The 20,404-nt window shown below is 48.4% G+C and overlaps 2 protein-coding genes across 7 annotated transcripts in view; one reads left to right on the top strand and one right to left on the bottom strand.

Moving 5' to 3' along the window:
- Positions 1-2,797: 2,797 nt before the first annotated feature.
- On the bottom strand, positions 2,798-16,630 carry Dhdh (dihydrodiol dehydrogenase). Its single transcript, XM_052163096.1, has 7 exons — positions 16,501-16,630; positions 15,879-15,990; positions 14,428-14,591; positions 9,137-9,392; positions 6,827-6,951; positions 3,720-3,867; positions 2,798-3,539 (listed from the first exon to the last, which is right to left on the bottom strand). Exons 1-7 carry the CDS (start codon positions 16,588-16,590, stop codon positions 3,430-3,432), a joined length of 1,005 nt encoding a protein of 334 aa, XP_052019056.1. The 5' UTR covers positions 16,591-16,630; the 3' UTR covers positions 2,798-3,429.
- The window catches only part of Tulp2 (TUB like protein 2), a 34,908-nt gene continuing 28,147 nt past the window's right edge, over positions 13,644-20,404 (top strand). For 2 of the 6 annotated variants that reach the window (XM_052163087.1, XM_052163057.1), the window contains exon 1: positions 13,645-13,971. The gene's annotated coding sequence lies outside the window, so the exon portion shown is untranslated. Of the gene's footprint in view, positions 13,972-20,404 lie in introns of all 6 variants that reach the window. The other 4 variants (XM_052163079.1, XM_052163073.1, XM_052163065.1 and 1 more) reach the window with 3 other exon arrangements.

Below are 20,404 nucleotides of genomic sequence, written 5' to 3'. Positions count from 1 at the left end.
GTGTGTATATGTGTGTATATGTATGGTATGTGTGTGGTATGTATGTGTGTGTGGTGTGTGTATATGTATGGTGTGTGTGGTGTGTATGTGTGTGTATGTGGTATGTGTATATATGTGCATGTGTGTGTGTGTGGTATGTGTATGTTTGTGCATATGTGTGTGGTGTGTGTGTGTGCATATGCATGTGTGTGTGGTGTGTGTATGTTTGTGCATATGTGTGTGTGGTGTGTGTGTGTATATGCATGTGTGTGTGGTGTGTGTGTATGTGCATGTGTGTCTGTGTGGTGTGTGTGTGGTGTGTGTGTATGTGCATGCATGTGTGTGTGGTGTGTATATGTGTGGTGTGTGTGTATGTGCATGTATGTGTGTGTGGTGTGTGTATGTGTGGTGTGTGGTGTGTGTGTGTGTGTGTGTGTGTGTGTGGTGTGGTGTGTGTGGTGATACCCAGGGAAGCCTTCCGTTTCTCAGAGAAGGAGAGGAAGTGAGGGGGGAGAGCTGAGCTGTGTCAGGGGGAGGACTGGGAGGAGATGGGGGGCCTGATATTGGGATTTAAAGTGAATAAATTAATTAATGAAAAAAAGATTTTTTCAGGATAATAAAATGATTCTTTTGTTCATATTCTGTCTAAGCTCCACCCCACACTTACCTGGCAACAGCAAGGTATGCCCTGCCCCATAGACCTGGCCCAGTATAAAAGGGGCTACTTACCCCTCCTCTCTCTCTCTCTCTCTCTCTCTCTCTCTCTCTCTCTCTCTCTCTCTCTCTCTCTCTCCTCTTAGCACTCTCACCTCTCTTGTGCTCTCCTCCCCTCCCCCACATGGCTGGCCTCCACTTCTCCACTTCTCTCCTCTCTCTCTGCCTTTCTCTACCTCCACTATACCACTAACTCCCATCCTCTGCCCTGAATAAACACTATTCTATACCATGTGTGTGTGCGTGTGTTCCCTCAGGGGGAAGAGGTGCCTGGGCACGGGCCTGCTTGGATACCTCCTTCCCCCACACTGCCTGTGCCACACTCCCTTAATCCCCATTCTCTCTTTTTAAGTCCCCTTCACTTTTCTTTGTAACCACAAATTAAAGTTTACCAGTCAAAGAACTGGCTGAGAAAATTACCTTGCTTTTTCTTTTTTTTGGGGGGGGGGGTTGTTTGTTTGTTTTCGAGACAGCTGGGATTAAAGGCGTGCACCACCACTGCCCGGCTCTCTCTTTGGTTTTTCAAGAGAGGGTTTCTCTGTGTAGCCCTGGCTGTCCTGGAACTCACTTTGTATACCAGGCTGGCCTGGAACTCAGAAATCCGCCTGCCTCTGCCTCTCAAGTGCTGGGATTAAAGGCGTGCGCCACCACCGCCCAGCGAAAATTACCTTTCTTGCCTAGTTTGTTAGTCTATAACAAGTTGCTTAGCCACGGATGTCCGCGGATTCATGTTAATAATCTGGTCTCTCCTGTAACACATAACTCACACGAGGGCATTGGGGCACGCGCAGGCTTTTGCTGTTGTTGTTGGTTTACTTAGACTCAATGCACTTCATTTATTCATTCACTTAACGATAGAATGTAGCCACATTGTCATTTTTATACTTTTTGAAAGAGTTTGCTGGGGGATATGGGGACAAAAATAAAGTTGTTGGAGCCTTGCTTCATCCATCAAGGGTGTGGTGTGTGTGTGTGTGTGTGTGTGTTTCTCCCCCTAAAGTAAAGAGAGAACCTGTTTGGCCTAAAAGGAAGCTTCCTGTCTCTGTGTCCTGCTTACCCCGCAGCTCCGCCTGGTACCCTGACTCATCAAAGCTGGCCTTCCCCACCCAGAAGGGGAGGGCTCACCAACAAGAGAGCGCCAGCTGTTTTGCAAAAAACAAAAACCTAAATCAACCAACCAAACCAACAAAAACTCCAAAGAGGTGCCGGTCAGGTGACGGATGCCCAAGTAGGAAGAAAGGTCACTGGCTGGTGTCCCAGGATTTTCCCAGGTACAGAGGAGGCCTGTGATTGGACGAGGAAAGGGGAGGTGGAGCTAGGAGTTGGGAGACAGAGTTCTCAGGAGGAGCGGGAAGGAGAGTGGAGGCAGACACGCTGTTATCAGATGGTTAGAATAATTGGGTGAAAGCTTTATCATTATCAATTGGGTCTGAAATTATTTATTGGCATCTTGTAAATTGTGATTTTATTGATACATAAATCTAATTGGTTAACTATTAAGCTTTAAGAGTCTTGATTCTACCAGGTGATTAGGGGTTGAGATGGCTGACCATGGGGTGTGTGGGCATTGCGTGGAAGTGAGAGGAACTTCTCCCCCGCCGCCCCCCCAGAGTGATGGTTTGGCAGGGGCTGGAGAGTTGGTGGGCCAGCAGCAGTTCCACCTCAACACTGAGCGCATTGGCGGGATTCATTCACTCTTTCTTTCTTTCCTTTTTTCTTTCCTTCCTTCCTCTCTCTGTCGCTCTTTCTTTCTTTCTTTTTTTTTTTTTAAAGATTTATTTATTATTATACATAAGTATACTGTAGCTGCCTTTAGACGCACCAGAAGAGGGCGTCAGATCTCATTACAGATGATTGTGAGCCACCATGTGGTTGCTGGGATTTGAACTCAAGACCTATGGAACAGCAGTCAGTGCTCTTAACCACTGAGCCATCTCTGCAGCCCCTCGCTCTTTCTTTCTATTTCTTCCTCTTTCTTCCTTTTCTTTCTTTTCTCTCTCTTTCTTTCTTTGTTGGTTTTCCTGTAAGACCCCACAAAAACCGAGGGTGCTCCAGCACCCCACACCCCGGAAGGCGACACCCAAATCACTCTCGAGAAACGGTCTCAATGCAATAGCATGAGGATTTCTTTATTCCAGAATTCTGGGTTCCATAGCCGTACACCACGCAGGGTCAGAGGACTATGGACCCTGAGTGCCAAATTGCGACAGCTTTTATAAGTTTACGACAGAGCCCGCGAATCACAAACCAATCATTTCTTAGCATGGAGAGCCCGTGAAATGTGAGCCAATTGATTTGTACCACTCCATAGTTTTTAGGCCAATCAGTTTAAATTATCGGAGCCCGCGCTCAGTGGACCAATTAGTTTCCTATAGTGTCTACAGCTGCGTGAAGATAAGCTTAGCCCATTTTCAGTTACCCTATGGGGCCAGGATCACCTATTCAAGGCCTTTCTGCTAGGTCTAAACAAAGGGCAGGCTCTGGAATGTGACCTTTTACCTAGTTTCTAACAAAGCGAGATAGCATTTTAAACTCCTGATTTATTAGGGTCATTAGAGTTAGGCTGTATTATTTTCTATCCTTTCATTCCGAGACAGGGTTTCTCTGTATAGACCAGGCTGGCCTCGAACTCAAAAATCTACCTGCGTCTGCCTCCCAAGTGCTGGGATTAAAGGCGTGCGCCACCACTGCCCGGCTGGATCCCTGCAACATGTCATATCCACCCCAGGAGCTGCATCAACATTTATCCTGGGGGAAGGTGACTCCGATGGCCTTCCTCGCCTCTTCAAGGATTTCAGCCAAGAGCTCACTCTCTGCCAGAGGAACTATAGGACTCTCCTTTAGACCTGGGAAGAGAGACCACAGTTAGACTTGTCTAAGTCGTAAACATCAGACAGCAAGAAGACTATAATTCCCAGAAGCTTCTGCGGCATAGGCAGGGTGGTTTGAATCCTGGGAGATGTAGTTCTAAATTAGCGGCTTGTGCTTCAGACCTAGTCCCAGTGCAGCCCTCCGCCCCTCCTCACCTTTACGCAGGCACTCACGGACGTGGTTGGCTTCATAGAGCATGCCCGATCCATTTACATAATGGAACTCTTTCCCGAGGTCAGGCGGAGGGAACTCCTTCCGCTCTCCGTTCACCACCAGCTCTGTTGGGAAGCATGTTCCGAGAATCTGGAGGAAGATAACAAGTTTCTACCGACATGGTGCAGGGACTTTACCCGGGACAACATGCAGCGCGGTACGCAGGGTCCAGCTGTGGCACCTGCGGGCCAAGCATTACTCCCACTTAGTCTGAGGCTCAGGACTGAGCTGAAGAGTTTGTTCCTTAGCAATGGCGTGTCATACTAACACCTGAAGAACAGGAGCGTCTCCTGCCATGTTATGAAGGCTTACCACCATAGTGTCCTGGGTGTTAGCACTACAGGCTGGTATAGACAATCTTGGCTCCTATACTTTTTTTTTTTTGTTTTTGAGGCAAGGTCTCATGAAGCTGAGTTTGCTCTTGGACTTATTTTTTATTTATTTATTTATTTATTTATTTATTTTGGTTTTTTTGAGACAGGGTTTCTCTGTATAGCCCTGGCTGTCCTGGAACTCACTCTGTAGACCAGGCTGGCCTCGGTCTCAGAAATCCGCCTGCCTCTGCCTCTGGGACCAAAGGCGTGCGCCACCACCACCACCTGGCTTGCTCTTGGACTTCTGATTCTGCCTGCGATTACAAGTGTGAGTCATCATACCTAGTTTCCATACAACATCTTCCTTCTTATCTGGTAGAAGACCTGGAAGTTAAACCAGCCCTCTGCCCACTCGTAGGATAGAATGGAAGCACAGAGATGACAGCTGGGACATGAGGACAGGACGGCTAAAGTCCCTCAAAATGCAGGGAAATGCTCAATTATTCTACAGTTTAACTATTATATAGATGCTTTCTTTCATTAAAATTTCTTTTTATCGAAGTGTCGGGGATCAAACACACTATCAGGTACACACTAAGAAAGAGCTCTGCTACTGAGCCATGCTTGTAGCCCCTCACTCAGGGATTCTAAGCAGAGGCCAGAGCATTGCCCTGCGTCTCCAGATCCCCTTTGTACTTTTTATTTTTGAGGGTCTGGCTGAGCAGTCCAGACTGCCCTTGAAATCCCTCGGTAGCGCAGGATGACCTGGAGCTGTCGTTCCTCTTTACCTCTCGGCCCAGCAGGGCCTTTCTTTGGCAGCTAGGTATCAAGTGCAGGCTACCATACACGCTATCAAAGTCTTCCAATGAGCCACACCTTCAGACCGAAATCAGGATTTATTTCCAGAAACCCAGGAAAACCTGACCTCTGGTGATGCACAGATAGTGTCCAGAAACAACTATAAAGAAAGATCACACATACAAATGGAATGTTCTAGGCATGGCTGGAAACAACTGGAAAGATCACACATACAGCTAGAATGTTCTAGGCTTGGCTGGTATAATGCTTGGAACCTCAGCTGTTTACAGAATCAGATGAATGTTTGTACACGTGGCTTCCAGCAGGTGGCGCTATTGCGGAAAGTTGTGAATTTCTGAGACAGGGATCAGACAGCTTTGTAGCCTGTCTTTGCTATGTTGTGGGGTTTTCTTTCTTCTACCCTTTTCCTTCCACCCTTTCAAGCCCCTAACACTAGATAGGAGAGGGGGGGAAAAGGACAGAGGGGAAAGGGGGCTACGGTATTGTCAGACTACTCCCTGCTGATTAGGGCCATCAAGCTCCTTGGGGCAAGTTCGATCTTCACTGTACAGAGCCATATTGGGGTGTCATGTCACAAGGCAGGAACTTGACATTGGCCAAGGACAAGGGCTTCGGGCAGGAATCTGACTTTAGGGCATAATAGGGAAGTAGGTTACTGCAGGATTTTTATCCTATGGTGGAGTGCTGAGTGAACTTGACATTGGTCACAGTGAACTTCTCCCAGACTTTGTTGAGCATAGATTCCCGTGCTAGTCCGGATCCTGCTCCACCTAGGGTGCAGGGCTCAGAGTGAAGGTGAAGTTCATTGTTCCTCCAGGTCTACGAATTCCTGAATTTAAGCAGGTGACCCACCCAGCTGCCTGAGCAGGGGAGCCAAGGACCTCCAGCCGACTTCCCCGGAACTCAGCCCGGAGTCCTGGGGGAGGGGCTTGCCCAAACTGTTAAATGGTTTGACCCCCATTAAAGTTGGGCCTCATCGGTAAACTATTGTCCTGGCCTCCTTCTTTTTGCCCCTTTCCCGTCCATCCCTCAGCTTCTCTTCCAGGAACCCAGTTCACAGTAGCTGCAGGCACCTACAGAATGCAACTCTTCACCATCAGGATATCTAAGGTGGACTTACGTCTTATTTGCACATGACTACTTAATAAGCCCAAATCATCGCAACTAACTAACAATCCACCCCGGCCCGGCTCTCAGCCTAAGCATTTATAGGCCCTGTGAAAAGTCCCCAGAATCCCAAACATCACACAATCACAGAAACTATCTACAGCTGGAAAAAAATCACAGGCTGCCACCGCACAAATCATAGGTTGCTGTGGACAGTCTGAAGCAGCCGCACATCCCACGCCTGGGATTAAAATGCAAGCACATTCCTGGTTCTGTGTGTGTGTGTGTGTGTGTGTTTTTTTTTTGTTTTTTTTTTTTTTTTGTTTTTTTAGGAACTCAAACTTCTCATGGCACTGCTTCCTCCCCGCCGCAGTGTGAACAAGCATAGGGAAAGCTCACATTGTTACAGACCAAACCGCTTCATCCTCCACGCCTTCCGCATGAAACAGGTCTGGAACCATGAGCCGAATAACCCTTCCCTTCAGTCGGGTGTCTGGTTACAGGAAGAGGGAAAGCAGAAACAGACAGTGGAAAGAATGCGGGGCTGGAGAGAACCTGGGTGGCGGAGTATATACTTAGCACACAGAAAGGCTAGACTTCCATTCCCCATACACCAGAAGAACTGGTTTGTCCTAAGGCCTGAGGACATTGGGACTGTGGCTTCCAAGACCCCACCCCCATCCCCTGGCTCGGCTGTTAATGAGTGCGCGCATCTCAGAAGCATGGAAAGAGAGGTTACGCCAGCTCCAGGCATCCCCTCCAGTGGCGGCAGCACAGGGTCCCCAGCGCCCCGGCGTGTGGGGTCTCACCTGGGCCATGCCCTTGGTACCAGTCACATATGCTGTGTTGGGGAGGTTGGAGGAGATGCTGCAGGTGAAGCTACCTTGAACCCCTCCTGGGAACTGAAGTAGCACACTGACAGTGTCGTCCACTCCTGGAAAGAAGGCACAGGTCAGCACGGGGCTGAAGCCGGGGTCACTGCACACTCCTCCAGGGTTGGCCAGACACGTGGCCTGTGTGCTGTTGTTTTGTTTCTGTTGGTGTTGCTGGGTTCTATTTGCTTGAGACAGAATCTCCAGGAGCGCAGGCTCTTTCCAAACTTCCTATGTATTAGACAATTGTCTCCTGATCCTCTTCCCTGAGGACTGGGATTACAGGCAGACACCACCACGCTAGGCTGAATAGCGAAGGTTTTTACGTTTCTAATTTATTGTTAGTGTGTATGTGTGTATGTTGTACATGCAGAGAGGCATGTGCCAAAGCCGAATATTCTCTCTTTCCCTCTTTTCCTGAATTCTGGGGACCAAGTCCTGGCCTTGAGGCTTCGGTGGTAGACAACCTGACCCACTGACCCACTCAGCCACCACACCTGGCCTGCTTTGTTCCTATGGAACAGGGCCGTGCTGTACAGTTCATGTCGGCTGCGAACACGCGGTATCTCCCAACTCAGTCTCCCAAACGCTGGGATAACTCGAACCACCATACCCTGAGGGAGTAATTGTATGGTATCTGAATTATCTCTCAGTGCTGAAGAAATAGCTCAGCCTTTGCTGTTCCTGCAGAGTACATGGGTTCAATTCCCAGCACCCATACTGGGCAGCTCACAACTGTCTATAATTCCAATTTCAGGGAATCCCATTCCTCTTCTGACCTCTGCAGTCACATAGGATATATTCACACACACACACACACACACACACACACACACACACACACACACACACAGAGGGTGTACCACCTGCAGGGTGGTGGTACACTCCTTTAATCCCAACACTCAGGAGGCTATTTGGGCTAAAGATCAGCCTGGTCTATAGAGTAAGTTCCAGGACAGCCGCAGCTACACAGAGAGAAGCCCTGTTGTGAACCCTGCCTCCCTACCATCACCACCCCCCAAAAAAACGAAACAATTCACAGTGCCAAGCATATTGACACAGACCTTTGTTTGATCCCAGTACTTGGGAGATGGGTAGGCAAGTCTTTTTGAGTATGAGGCTAGTAAGTTTTGTTTCTTAATAAATAAATAAATAAATAACCAACAAAGAGTGCTAAAAAGAATGAGGTTAGGTCTCTTTCAAGGTATGTTCGGTCTTGGGTTCTATTTACTATTTCAAAAGAAAGGAGGAGGCTGGAGTGATAGCTCAGGAGTTAAGAGAACTGGCTGCTCTCACAGGACCCAGGTTAAGTTCCCAGCACCTACTGGCACCTCACAGCCATCTGCAACTCTAGTTTCAAGAGATCTGGTGAGCTCTGCTGGAGGGCACCTGGCAGGGAAGTAAAACAGCCATACACAAAAAATAAAGTTATTTGTTTTGTTTTTCAAGATGAGGTTTCTCTCTCTGTATAGCCTTGGCTGTCCTGGAACTCACTTTGTAGACCAGGCTGGCCTTGAATTCACATAGATCTGCTTGCCTCTGCCAAAACTGGGATTAAAGGTGTACACCATCACTGCCAGGAATCAATTGTTTATATTTCTTGGGTTTTTTTGTTTGTTTGTTTGTTTGTTTGTTTGGATTTGGTTTTTTTCCCGAGACAGGGTTTCTCTGTGTAGCCTGGCTGTCCTGGAGCTCACTCTGTAGACCAGGCTGGCCTCGAACTCAGAAATCCTCCGGCCTCTGCCTCCCAGAGTGCTGGAATTACAGGGGTGGGCCACCAAGGCCTGGCAATTGTTTATATTTCTTAACTGCTTCTCATTTGCCTTAACAGTTATTTCAACTCCTCATTAACTCACACAGCGCCCCCATTAACATCTGACCAGTCAAGCAGCCATCCAGTCTCAGATCACTCGAGAGCCCAGGAAGAGCTGACCTGTGTGAACCGGTAAAGGTTCAGGAAGGGTTAGAGGAGATTCTGAAAGAGACGTTGGGCCCCGCCCACATTTCCCGGGGATATGAGTTCTTTGAACTGCATTTCCCAGAATGCCATGGGGCAGCTTCTTGCTTACACCAAGTATGTGTGTCCCGCTGGCGATTCTGCGAATGGTAGTTCTTTATGTGTCTAGGCAAGGAATTCCTCCAGAAAGTCCCTCAAGCTGTTTAACTTGATTTCTCTGAGAGGGGTGCGGGATCAGGAGATTGGAGAGAGAACGCTCCTACCGCCATTCAGCAGAGACTACAAAGTACCTGTTTCAAAGATCCTCCCGACAGCTGAAATCTTCTCTGGTTTCTGTGCACCAAAGACCATGGAGAGAAACTGGACACAGTAGATGCCTAAATCCAGCAGACCACCGCCCGCCTGGTTCCAGTCTGTGGCCCGGGGCATAATAGATATCATATCAAACCCCAATTCTGCCCGGGCCACTCGTAGGTCTCCGATCTTTCCTTGGACCAAAACTTCCCTCAGAGTCTCCATGGCAGGAAAAAACCGGGTCCAAATGGCCTGCAGACCAGAGAGTGAGCCCAAGGAAATGCAGTCATCAGTATGAGGTAATCAGCCACACCTCCCTTAGCATCCGAGTCTTGAGGGATATCCACTGCTCCCCCTACCCAAAACACAGTTTTCTTTCCATAGCAAGAACCCCCAATACAAAGTCCTTCCTTGACCTTTCCTACTGGGACCATCGCTCCAGATTTCTCGTATCAATTGTCTCTGTCACATACACATTTTGTTTAAAGACAGGATATTATGAAACCCAGGCTGTCTTCAAACACATTGGGCTGCCTGATCTGATGGCCCTGTAGGTGTGTCTGTGGGGAGTGCCTTGATTTTAATCACTGTAGGAGGGCCCAGCCCACTGTCCGTGGCAGGGCATGCGTTTCCTCGCTGCACTCAGGAGACATGCTGGGGACAGCATACATGACAGGGACTGCCTGCAGCAGGCCGGGATGGAGACATCTCAGAAGCCTGCAGCAGCTCCTTGTAGAAAAGGATGGCATCTGGGACCCTGAGAAGCAGGACACACATCTATCCAGGGGACCAGCCATCTGAAATAAGGGACTGCCTGTAGTAGGCCAGGATGGAGACATCTCTGTAGCCCATGGTTGATCTTTGTAAAAAACAGTTGTTCCCAACTTAACCTTAGCCCTGGAAAACAGCTGTATAGATTTCATTTGTGCGTGACTTCTTGGCCTTTGTGTGCATAATTATTCTATTATATCTGACTTTCCTATTTCTTTCTACTTCTGCTCTGGTGAGATCTGTGAAACTAGATGTTCTTTGATGTGATGATTCTTTTTATTTTATTTACATGAGTACACTGTTGCTGTCTTCAGACACACCAGAAGAGGGCATCGGATCCCATTACAGATGGTTGTGAGCCACCATGTGGTTGCTAGGAATTGAACTCAGGACCTCTGGAAGAGCAGTCAGTGCTCTTAACCACTGAGCCATCTCTCCAGCCCCCGATGTAACAATTCTTAAACAATTAAGAATTGAGACATACGGGCACAGTACAACACAATCCTAATGGCCCAGGTGTATGTTGTATGCTCTCATCTTGGAAACAATGCAATAAGTGCATAATGGTAGTTCCTGATGAATGTTTGACTTGCAAAGAAAGTTTGAAGAAATGATTAGAAAATGAATTATAGCCCAACATTGGGACCCTCAGGAAGGAAAAAACTATTGAAGTTATGAAATAAGTTTTGCACAACATTTAAGAGTGGTTCCTGGGGAGCTGGAAAGATGGCTCAGGAGTTAAGAGCTGCTCTTCTGAAGGTCCTGAGTTCAAATCCCAGCAACCACATGGTGGCTCACAATCATCTGTAACAAGATCTGATGCCCTCTTCTGTAGTGTCTGAAGACAGCTACACTGTACTTACATACAATAAATAATCTTTTTTTTTTAAAGAGTGGTTCCTGGATAAGCAAATATAGAATGCATAAAATTCTATCCTTGTAAAGCTAAGTCAAGCACTGGGACTCCTAGGAGAGTCATTGTGTGCAGTGTACAGAAGCAGACAGCTAGCGGAGCGACTGAGCTAAGAGCTAGCTTGATTCTCTCTGGCCACTGCCTGGCAGCTTTGCCCATGTCATTTATCATTAGAGCTTCACAGGAAAAATGCAAGTAGCTGACCTTGGAGCTCTGAGCTCCGAAAAAGTTAAAGATTAAATAATGATAAGTTTGCAATTATTATTATTTTGGCCACAGGCCTGGGAGTAGAGGAAGCTTGAAACTTTGGGGAACAATTGTCATTCTTGATTCTTTGTGGGATGTGGTTATACTTTTTTTGGGGGGGGGTTGGATTTGTTTTTTTTCCCCCGAGACAGGGTTTCGCTGTATAGCCCTGGCTGTACTGGAACTCACTCTGCTGGGATTACAGGAGTGCGCCACCACTGCCTGGCGTGGTTATTCTTTTGCATTTGATTTGGCAATGATTATACAATGTCTTTTTTTCCCCCTACATGCTTATGGAGTATCAATAAAACACTGGGGCAAGAAAAATAGGACAGCCAGGGCTATACAGAGAAACCCTGTCTCAGAAAACCCAAATCCAAAAACCAAAAAAAAAAAAGAAAAGCGAGAGAGCGAGTGAGCGAGTGCGGTGTGTGGAGAGAATGTGGGAGAGAGAGAGAGAGAGAATGTGAGGTGTGTATGGAGAGAGTGTGTGGTGTGTGTGAGCTGTGTGTGTGGGAGTTCCAGAAAAAAGCACACAGGAACAAAGCAGTGTGTGGGGCCTCAAGCTGCGAGTGAGCGAGTGAGAGAGAAAGAGCAGAGAGAAACAGAGGAGAGAGAGATTGTAAGCCTTGAAATTTTTCCTGTCAGCTTGTACGGGAAAAGTAGCCTGTATATATTTATTATGCGCCTTCCAGATATCCCTGCTTCCAGTTGAGAACTCTGATCTTGTGTCGAGGCTGGACTCCGACAGAAACAGGGGCAGGTGGACCACTGGGAGTTTGAGGCCAGCCTGGTCTACAGAGTGAGCTCCAGGACAGCCAGGGCTACACAGGGAAACCCTGTCTCGAAAAACCAAAGAAAGGAAGGAAGGAAGGAAGGAAGGAAGGAAGGAAGGAAGGAAGGAAGGAAGGAAGGAAGGAAGGAAGAAAGAAAGAAAGAAAGAAGGAAAGAAAGAAAGAAAGGAGGGAAAAAGAAAAGAAAAAAAGAGATTCTTCTCTCCCTCTCTCCAAACCTTGTCTCTTCTCTTTCCCCTAGAATCTAACATGAAGCCCACAGCATGTCCCACAGTCTGAGCAAACTCTGACACATTTGCTAAGGATTATGGCAGTGTCACCCTTGGGTCACCCCGCTGCCTTCCCTTTGCGGTGACTTCTTTTTCCTTCTGAGAAAGGGACTCATATAGGTCAGCTCTTTATAAGCTGAAGATAACCTGGCACTTTTTAATAAAGTTTTATCTTATTTGTGATTCTGTGTATACACATGTGCGCCCTTCCTAAGGTCGGGAAAGGACATCAAAACCCCCAAGACTGGAGTGACAGGTGACCGTGAGCTGTGTATGTGTGTGTGTGTGCGCGCGTGCTGAGAACTGAACTCTGGTCCTCTGGAAGAGCAGCCAGTGTTCTTTTATTTTTTTTAAATAAATGATTGAATTTATTTATTTCATGTATATGAATACACTGTAGCAGACTTCAGACACACCAGAAGAGGGCATCAGATCCCATTACAGATGGTTGTGAGCTACCATGTGGTTGCTGGGAATTGAACTCAGGACCATTGGAAGAGCAGTGAGTGCTCCTAACCGCTGAGCCACCTCTCCAGTTCCAGCCTTAAAGCTGTTCCCTCCTCCTCTCCCTCTCCCTCCTTCTCTCTCTCTCTCTCTCTCTCTCTCTCTCTCTCTCTCTGAGACATGATCTTGGAACTTGTCTGTCTTAGAACAGAAAGGCCTGAGTGTTAAGATTAAAAGCGCTCACCACCATGCTGGACAGCCCCAAACTCCATCCCCCTGCCTCTGCCTCCTTCCCAGTACCAAGATGGCAGAAGTGCTGCAGCACTGCTTCCTGTGGATGGAGCCCGAGGCTTCCCGCATGCCAGGCACGCCCTCTGCCCCACTGAGTTACAAGCCAGCATCTCTGCAGTGCCTCTCAGTTGGTTGCCTGACTCCCTCCCTCCCTCCTTCCTTCTTCCTTTTCGAGACAAGGTCTCGCTGTGTAGCTCTGGGTGTATAAACCAGTCTGGACTCCAATTCAGAGAGGACATCTGCCTCTGCCTCCTGAGTGCTGAGGTGAACGACGGATCTCTTCTTGGTTGACTTTAGAAACAGTCCCTGATTTTAGGGGCCGGAGAGAACAGCTCAGTGCTTAAGAGCCCTTGCCCTTGTAGGGGACCCAGGTTTGCCTCCTACCAGCCAGCCACACGGGACTCACAACCTCAGTTCTGGGGGATCCGATACCAACTTCCAACCTCTGTGGGCACCAAATAGACACATGGCAAATTAAATCAAATGAATAACTCTAATATAAAGGGGCTTTTATCACTATTTTAAAAATATATTTACTTATTATATATAAGTACACCGTAGCTGTCTTCATGTACCCCAGAAGAGGGCATCGGACCCCATTACAGATGGTTGTGAGCCACCATGTGGTAGCTGGGAGTTGAACTCAGGACCTCTGGAAGAGCAGCCAGTGCTCTTAACCGCTGAGCCACCTCTCCAGTCCTTTTCATCACTATTTTGAAAGGTGTGTAGTTTGGTGGTAAATTTTGAGTCTCCCATTAGCTTTGCGGTAGATAACTGGTGCCGCGTAATGAGTTAAAGACTCCCCGGCCTCGGATGTTACCTCCCCTGTCTGTCCTGGGGGTGGAGTTCTGAAAAAGCAGCCTTTCATTATCTCCAGATATCTCCTGGTCTCCGGGAGAAGGAAGCTTTTTGTGTCCGTCCGCGTCTAACTCTTCCTGGGAGGAGAGGCTACGAAGGCTGAGTCACTGTTCTTATCTGTGGGTTCTTCAGGTTCAGGGAGCAGCAACAGCGAGAATGCATCTGGAAAGCTGAGCTCCGCACGCGGCCCGCGGGACTCTCCTGAGCTGCGGCTGTGCCTGACACACCTCCCCGGGACTCCCTAGGTAAGTTCTCCTGCGCTAGCAGCCCCTAAGCAAAATGGCCTCTGTCTTCTTTGGTTTTCTTGCTTTCTAAATAAATACTTTTCCTTCAAGTGGGGAGAAATGAACTTGAGTTTGTGACTAGATGTTATATCCTGGCCAACACAGAAATTCTGATCTTTGTGTGTGTGTGTGTGTGGTCTCTGTGTCTGTGTGTGTGTGTGTGGTCTGTGTGTCATAGATTCTGATCCTTTTGTGTGTTTGTGTGTGTGTGTGTGTATGTGTGTGTGTGAGTGTGTGTATATGTGGTCTGTGTGTCATAGAGATTCTGATCCTTTTGTGTGTATGTGTGTGTGTGTGTGTGTGTGTATGGGGGTGGGGTGGGGGGGAGTGTATTTTGACTGTGGGCAAACCTGGGCAACCATGTTTGGTACTGGCAGATGGTACTGTATGGATGGGGGAGGGGCTCTCCAGGCTTACCTCCATAAGGAAGACACCTTGAGAACGGGCCTTGGCAACCATTTCCCGAACCTCTGCTGCATTCACGCCCATGGGTTTCTCACAAAGGACAGCCTTGCCTGCTGCCAGGCAGAGGAGTACCGCCGGCTTGTGCTGGGGGTGCTGGGTGGCGATGTAAGCCACCTCTAGGGTTGGAGGGAGAAAGGGGGGAAGGTCAGCAGCACGGCCAGCAAGAGGCCTGGCCGCCATCGTTCAGGGACAAGGCTGTGACTAGAGTCCTAGTGTTCTCGTGGGGAAGAGATCGCCAAACTTTCGTGTAGTGACAATTTGGAAATTTTGGTTTCTTTACAAAACACAGAAATATAAGAATATGTTTTCATTTTAATCCCAGGTGTGGGACTATGGGGCTGCTCAGAATGTCCCCAGCAGCTGACTATGGTTTGCCTCATGCTCTAGCAAAGATGTGGTTTGGCCAATTGAAGATAGTTTATGTGGTTGTGTAACATGTGGAATTCTGGCAACTTTTCAGGGGGCCTATAAATGCTGGAGCCCCAGAGGTGGGTTGTTGGTTGGGGTTTGTAAAGTAGTCATGCACAAAGAGGAAAGAAGAAGACATTCTAGATATTCTGACGGGGAAGGTCCAGCTTGCCCATGATCAGCAGGAAGTAGTCTACTGACACCGTCCTCCCCCTCCCCACCTCCCCCCAGACACCGTCCCCCCCAGACCCCTCCTTCCAACCCTGACTTTATTCAGGGGTCTCTTTTCTTCCTTCTCTGTCCATGTTTTCTCTCTTATCTAGTGTTAGGGGTGGAAAGGGTGGAAGAAAAGAGGCAGAGAAGGGCGGAAGAAGGAAGAACCCGCAAAGTAGCAAAAGACAGTTTTACTTTTGGGAAGCTGAGGCAGGAGGACAACCAATTGGAGACCAGCCTGGGCTATATAGTGAGGCCTATCTCAAAAACCCAAGGGGCTAGACAGGCTAGCCCACACCTTTCATTCCAGCACTTAGAAACTGGAAACCAAGGCAGGTGTATGTCTGTGAAATCTGAGGCCAGCCTGGTCTTCATGATACAGTTTCAGACCAGCCAGGGCTATACAGTGAGACCCTCTCTCAAACAAAAGTGTTGGGATACAGCTCTGTGGAGCCTTTGCCTAAAGTGTGGGAGGCCCTGGGTTCCATATCCAGTACTGCAAAAGAAACAAGTGAATAGATCCTCACCAGATATTCTAGCCTTGTGAAATACCTAAAACATAGCCTTGGCTACATAGCCATTTGTCTCATGTAAGCACATTTAATATCGTTCAGCTGGTCTCTGGTCCCGTGTATTCCTATTAACTCTGCCTCCTACCCAGGCTGAACCTGAGCCTTTCCAAAGACCACCCCCGGAGTCAGGTGCATCTATAGTGGTGCCATTTCCACAGCACAGGTGAGAAGCCTAGTTCTGCCCCCACCTCCGTCATCCAAGCCACTCACCCACGTTTGGGTCCTTGGCCAGTTCCTCGTAGGAGCCATAGGCCTTGGGGATGTTGTATTTCCGTGCAAACTCCTCCGCCCGGTTCAGGTCCCTCGCAGCTACTGCTACCACCTAGTGTTGGATTCAAAGGGTTATGATGTGGAGGACAAAGTAGAAGGGCAACGGAGGGGGCTGCAATGGGGAGCTTACAGCCTCCTCCAAGGCGGCTAGGGAAGAGATCACTGTCGGGGAGGGGAGGAAGGTGGACGGTGGAAGGCCAGACTTCGGCTGCGATTGGTAGATTGCAAGAATGAATAAAGAGGAAAAGGGAGCCTGTGCGTGAGCCCAGGATCCCGTCTCCGACGGCACAATGGCTTCGCACCCCAGCAGCCGATACCCACCCCCTGCAAACCTCAAGTATCTCAGCTTCACAAGTCTGGGGTGAAGAGGAGGAGTGAGCTGAAAACAAGTCTCTTGTGGCCTTGGAGGGCAGACGAAGGGTCCCCTTTTCAGTCAACTCCTGTCTCAGACCAAGGGACTCTCCTCCCGCACACTGGGGACTCCCTCGTTCCTCGGACTCGGGACTCTTCCTTAGACCCACGGACCCTCCCTCAGACCCAGCGTTTTCTAAGGGAGGTGCACCTGGTGCTCCGAGGGAGGCAGTGAGCTCAGCACGGTGGTGAAGTCTCTGGCGATTAAGCCAGCCGACACGATGCCCCAACGCACCGCCATTACGGACGTCTTCCTTCTGCGGAGCTGGGGGCGGGGCCGATGCAACCACGCGCTGCATGCCACCACCTCCCGGGTCTGGTAACACTTTGACCCTTAAGGACACGACCAAGGACATGCGTGTGTGAGAAAGAGCAGTTTCTCCAATGCTTTCCGCTCTAGCTCGCGTGAGCTCTCTCTCACCCCCTCTCCCCCTTCTCCTTTTCTTCCTTCGTCCTTCCCTCTCCCTCCTTCTGCTCAGTGCCTAACTCTTGCCCAGGCTGGCCTGCAATTCACAATATAGCCAAGGATGCTGACCATAAACTCAAGGCAATCCTCCTGCCTCAGCTTCTTGAATGCAGCGATGCAGGCATAGACCACCGTGCCTGTCTTTCAGGTGTCTTTTTACTTTTTTTTTTTAATTTTGAGACAAGGTTTTGCTATTGTTATAAATTAGTCTGTGATCTGGAGAAAATGACCAAAGGATCCAAAGTATTTCTGACAAGGCAGAAAGTTTTACTTCTGCAAAAGGGTGCACAGCCATGTCAAATCAAGCTAGGCACAGCCAATATGGATCCACTTTGGTTTTGTTTGTTTGTTTGTTTGGTTGGTTTTGTTGCTCGTGTGTGTGTGTGTGTGTGTGTGTGTGTGTGTGTGCCATGGGCATGTCTTGTGCCATCAGAGGTCTGAAGATGGTGTTTCAGGCTGCTCTTCCAGAGGACCCAAATTCCATCCCACATGGCGGCTCAAAACCGTCTTCCAGGAGATCCTATGCCTTCTTCTGTCCTCTGTGGGTACCAAGCATATGTGGTACGCATGCATGCATACAGACAAAACTCTTAAGCACATAAAATAAATTAGGAAATGAGAGAGAGGGAGAGGGAGAGGGAGCCGGGCGGTGGTGGCACACACCTTTAATCCCAGCACTTGGGAGGCAGAGGCAGGCAGATTTCTGAGTTTGAGGCCAGGCTGGTCTACAGAGTGAGTTCCAGGACAACCAGGGCTACACAGAGAAACCTTGTCTTGAAAACAAAAGAGAAGGAAGGAAGGAAGGAAGGAAGGAAGGAAGGAAGGAAGGAAGGAAGGAAGGAAAGGAAGGAAGGGAGAGAGAGGGAGGGGGAGAGAGAGAGAGAGAGAGAGAGAGAGAGAGAGAGAGAGAGAGAGAGAGAGAGAAAGGTGGAGGAGGAGGATTCTTTGGAACCAGAGCAGCAGGTGGCCGTGAGCAGTTCATTATGTAGATGCTGGAGCTAACAGCAGAGGCTTTAACACGAGCCTTCCTCCACCCCTGGATTATGTCTAAAGTCTCTTTAATGATGGAATTGGTTTATCTCACTTAAAGTCAAGAGAGAGAGAGCGAGAAAGAGAGAGAGAGAGAGAAGAATGTGTATCTCGCTGATAATGGTTCCTCTTCAGTTATAGCAGTTTCATTCTCTTCAGATCACTGAGCACTGTCCGATTGGACCAGGTGTTCACAAGTCACATATTTCATAAGACACAGGAGTTTAATCAGCAATCATGCTTAACTAATCATTGAACTAACTAGCCTTGACTTTAGGACTAAAGCAAGGGAAGCCAGGGCTAAGGTCAGCTAAGGTCACGTTCCCTTCCCCTTCCCCTGTAAGTCTTTGACAGGAAAGTGTTCCCTGATACAGGTACATGCTTAAGATAACAATCCTCCTGCCTCAGCTTCTGAAGCAGCTCTGATGAAAGGCCTGAACCACAGGCCTGACAGCTGGTTCTGCTTCTTATGTCCCCCTTGAGTTAGGGACAGCATTGTCTTCAGTGTCCCTCTGTGTTTCTTGCTGGCTTAGGGTGGACCTTCTGGGGTCACTTTTCTGATCTGGAAGTTAAATCCCCAGTTTCTTCTTAGAAGAAAGTCTTTAGAGGATTAACTGAGTTCTATGGCCTATTATGTAAATATTCACTAGTTAGCAAAGTCTGCCTTCACCAAGACAATATCCAATTTCCCTGCCTGTAAGACCTTGGTAGCAGGAGGCTGGGGGGATGGTTCCGTGGTTAAGGCTGTGTGCTGCTCTTACAGAGGACCTGCGTCTGGTTCCCAGCATGTATCCACCCACAGGGCTCACAATCAACTGTAACTACAGCCCCTGGGGATCTGATGCCCTCTCTGAATTCCGTGGGTCCCTGCATTCTTGTAGCATACATACACATACTCAGAACTGAAAATAAACCTTTTTTTTTTTTTTTTTTTTTTTTTTTTCGAGACAGGGTTTCTCTGTGTAGCCCTGGCTGTCCTGGAACTCACTCTGTAGACCAGGCTGGCCTCGAACTCAGAAATCCACCTGCCTCTGCCTCCCAAGTGCTGGGATTACAGGCGTGCGCCACCACCGCCCGGCTGAAAATAAACCTTTTTAAAAAGGCTTCATGCAGGCAGAACTTGGAGGAACACACTTTTATTTATTTATTTATTTTAAAGATTTTATTTTATTTATATGAGTACACCATAGCTGTCTTCAGACACACTAGAAGAGGGCATCAGGTCTCATTATAGATGATTGTGAACCACCATGTGGTTGCTGGGATTTGAACTCAGGACCTCTGGAAGAGCAGTCAGTGCTCTTAACCACTGAGCCATCTCTCCAGCCCAGGAACACACTTTTAATTGTAGGATGCAGAGGCAGGTAGATCTCAGTGAGTTAAAGGCCAGCCTGGTCTACACAGAGTTCCAGGGTAGCCAGAGCTGCATAGTGACAGAGTGCCTCAAAAAAAAAAAAAAAAAAAAAAAAAAAAAAACCAAAATCAAAATCAAAACCAAACAAAAAAACCAAAAAAGCAAAACAAACAAAATGGACCTTGGTGTGTGAGGGGCCCCACAAAGCCCCACCCCTCTCTGAGGATTTCTAGGTAGTTACTGAGGGAGAGAGGGTAGTGTATCTTTTTCTCAGCTGTGTGGTTACTGTGATGTATGGTGGTTTTTTTTTTTATTGTTTTTTCTCTCTCTCTGAATCACATATGTGGTGCCATCTTGGGTAATAGAATACATTTACCCAGAAGCCACGGCTGCTAACCAGGGGTAGCCAGGTCTATGGTAATGGGCCGACAGGCACTTCCTGGTAGATAGAAGAGGGAACAGCCACAAGACTAGTCCCTGAGACTCCTGTCCCTGAGACTCCTACTGTTACTCCTTTCTGCAGAACCCCAGCTTTAGGTGATCTTGAGAGATTTGAGATAATAGGGAGAGTGGGAGCTAAAGGCTGTGTAACTCCTGTGACATCCTCTGTGATGTGGTCAGACAGTGCCCTTATGTAAATGGAGGCCTCCTAATTTCTTCAGAGAATGTCCGCATCCAAGATGAGGACAAAGCACCGCCCTGGGGTTCTCATGGCCACGGAAGGCCCCAAGAGCAATGGGACACAAGCAGGAAGGTACGTGGGCATGTCTCTGGGGAGCAGTCTCCCACTGACAAAGTCTGGATGTTGGTGCAAATGTATGTGACATCTGCAGCTGTCACAGCCAATGTGGGACCATGAAAGGAGTATGTCCCAGGAACTGACACAGCAGACAGGAGACTGCGACATTTCCTCAATCCCGGAGCTGCTGTGGTGACCTTGTGGGGACAGAGAGCCTGTTTACCAAGTCAGAACCTCTGGGGTTTGGAGCTTGCCGCATTGCCTCAGATGAGGCCCAGGGGTGCCAGGGAGCCACCTGCTCCGTCGCCCCATTGCTGGGATCACAGGTGTTCTATACACGGGTGACAAGGACCAACGTCCTCACACGAGCACGTTCCCTTTGGGCCAGTCCTGTGGCCCCTTGTCAGGTTTTTAGAGCTTTATTATATCTAAGTACACTGTTGCTGTCTTCAGACACTCCAGAAGAG

This window comes from Apodemus sylvaticus, chromosome 1, assembly GCF_947179515.1.
Source record: "Apodemus sylvaticus chromosome 1, mApoSyl1.1, whole genome shotgun sequence".
Lineage (NCBI taxonomy): Eukaryota > Metazoa > Chordata > Mammalia > Rodentia > Muridae > Apodemus > Apodemus sylvaticus.
The sequence above is the reverse complement of the archived record's forward strand: the minus strand, read 5'-3'. Positions and strand labels throughout refer to the sequence as shown.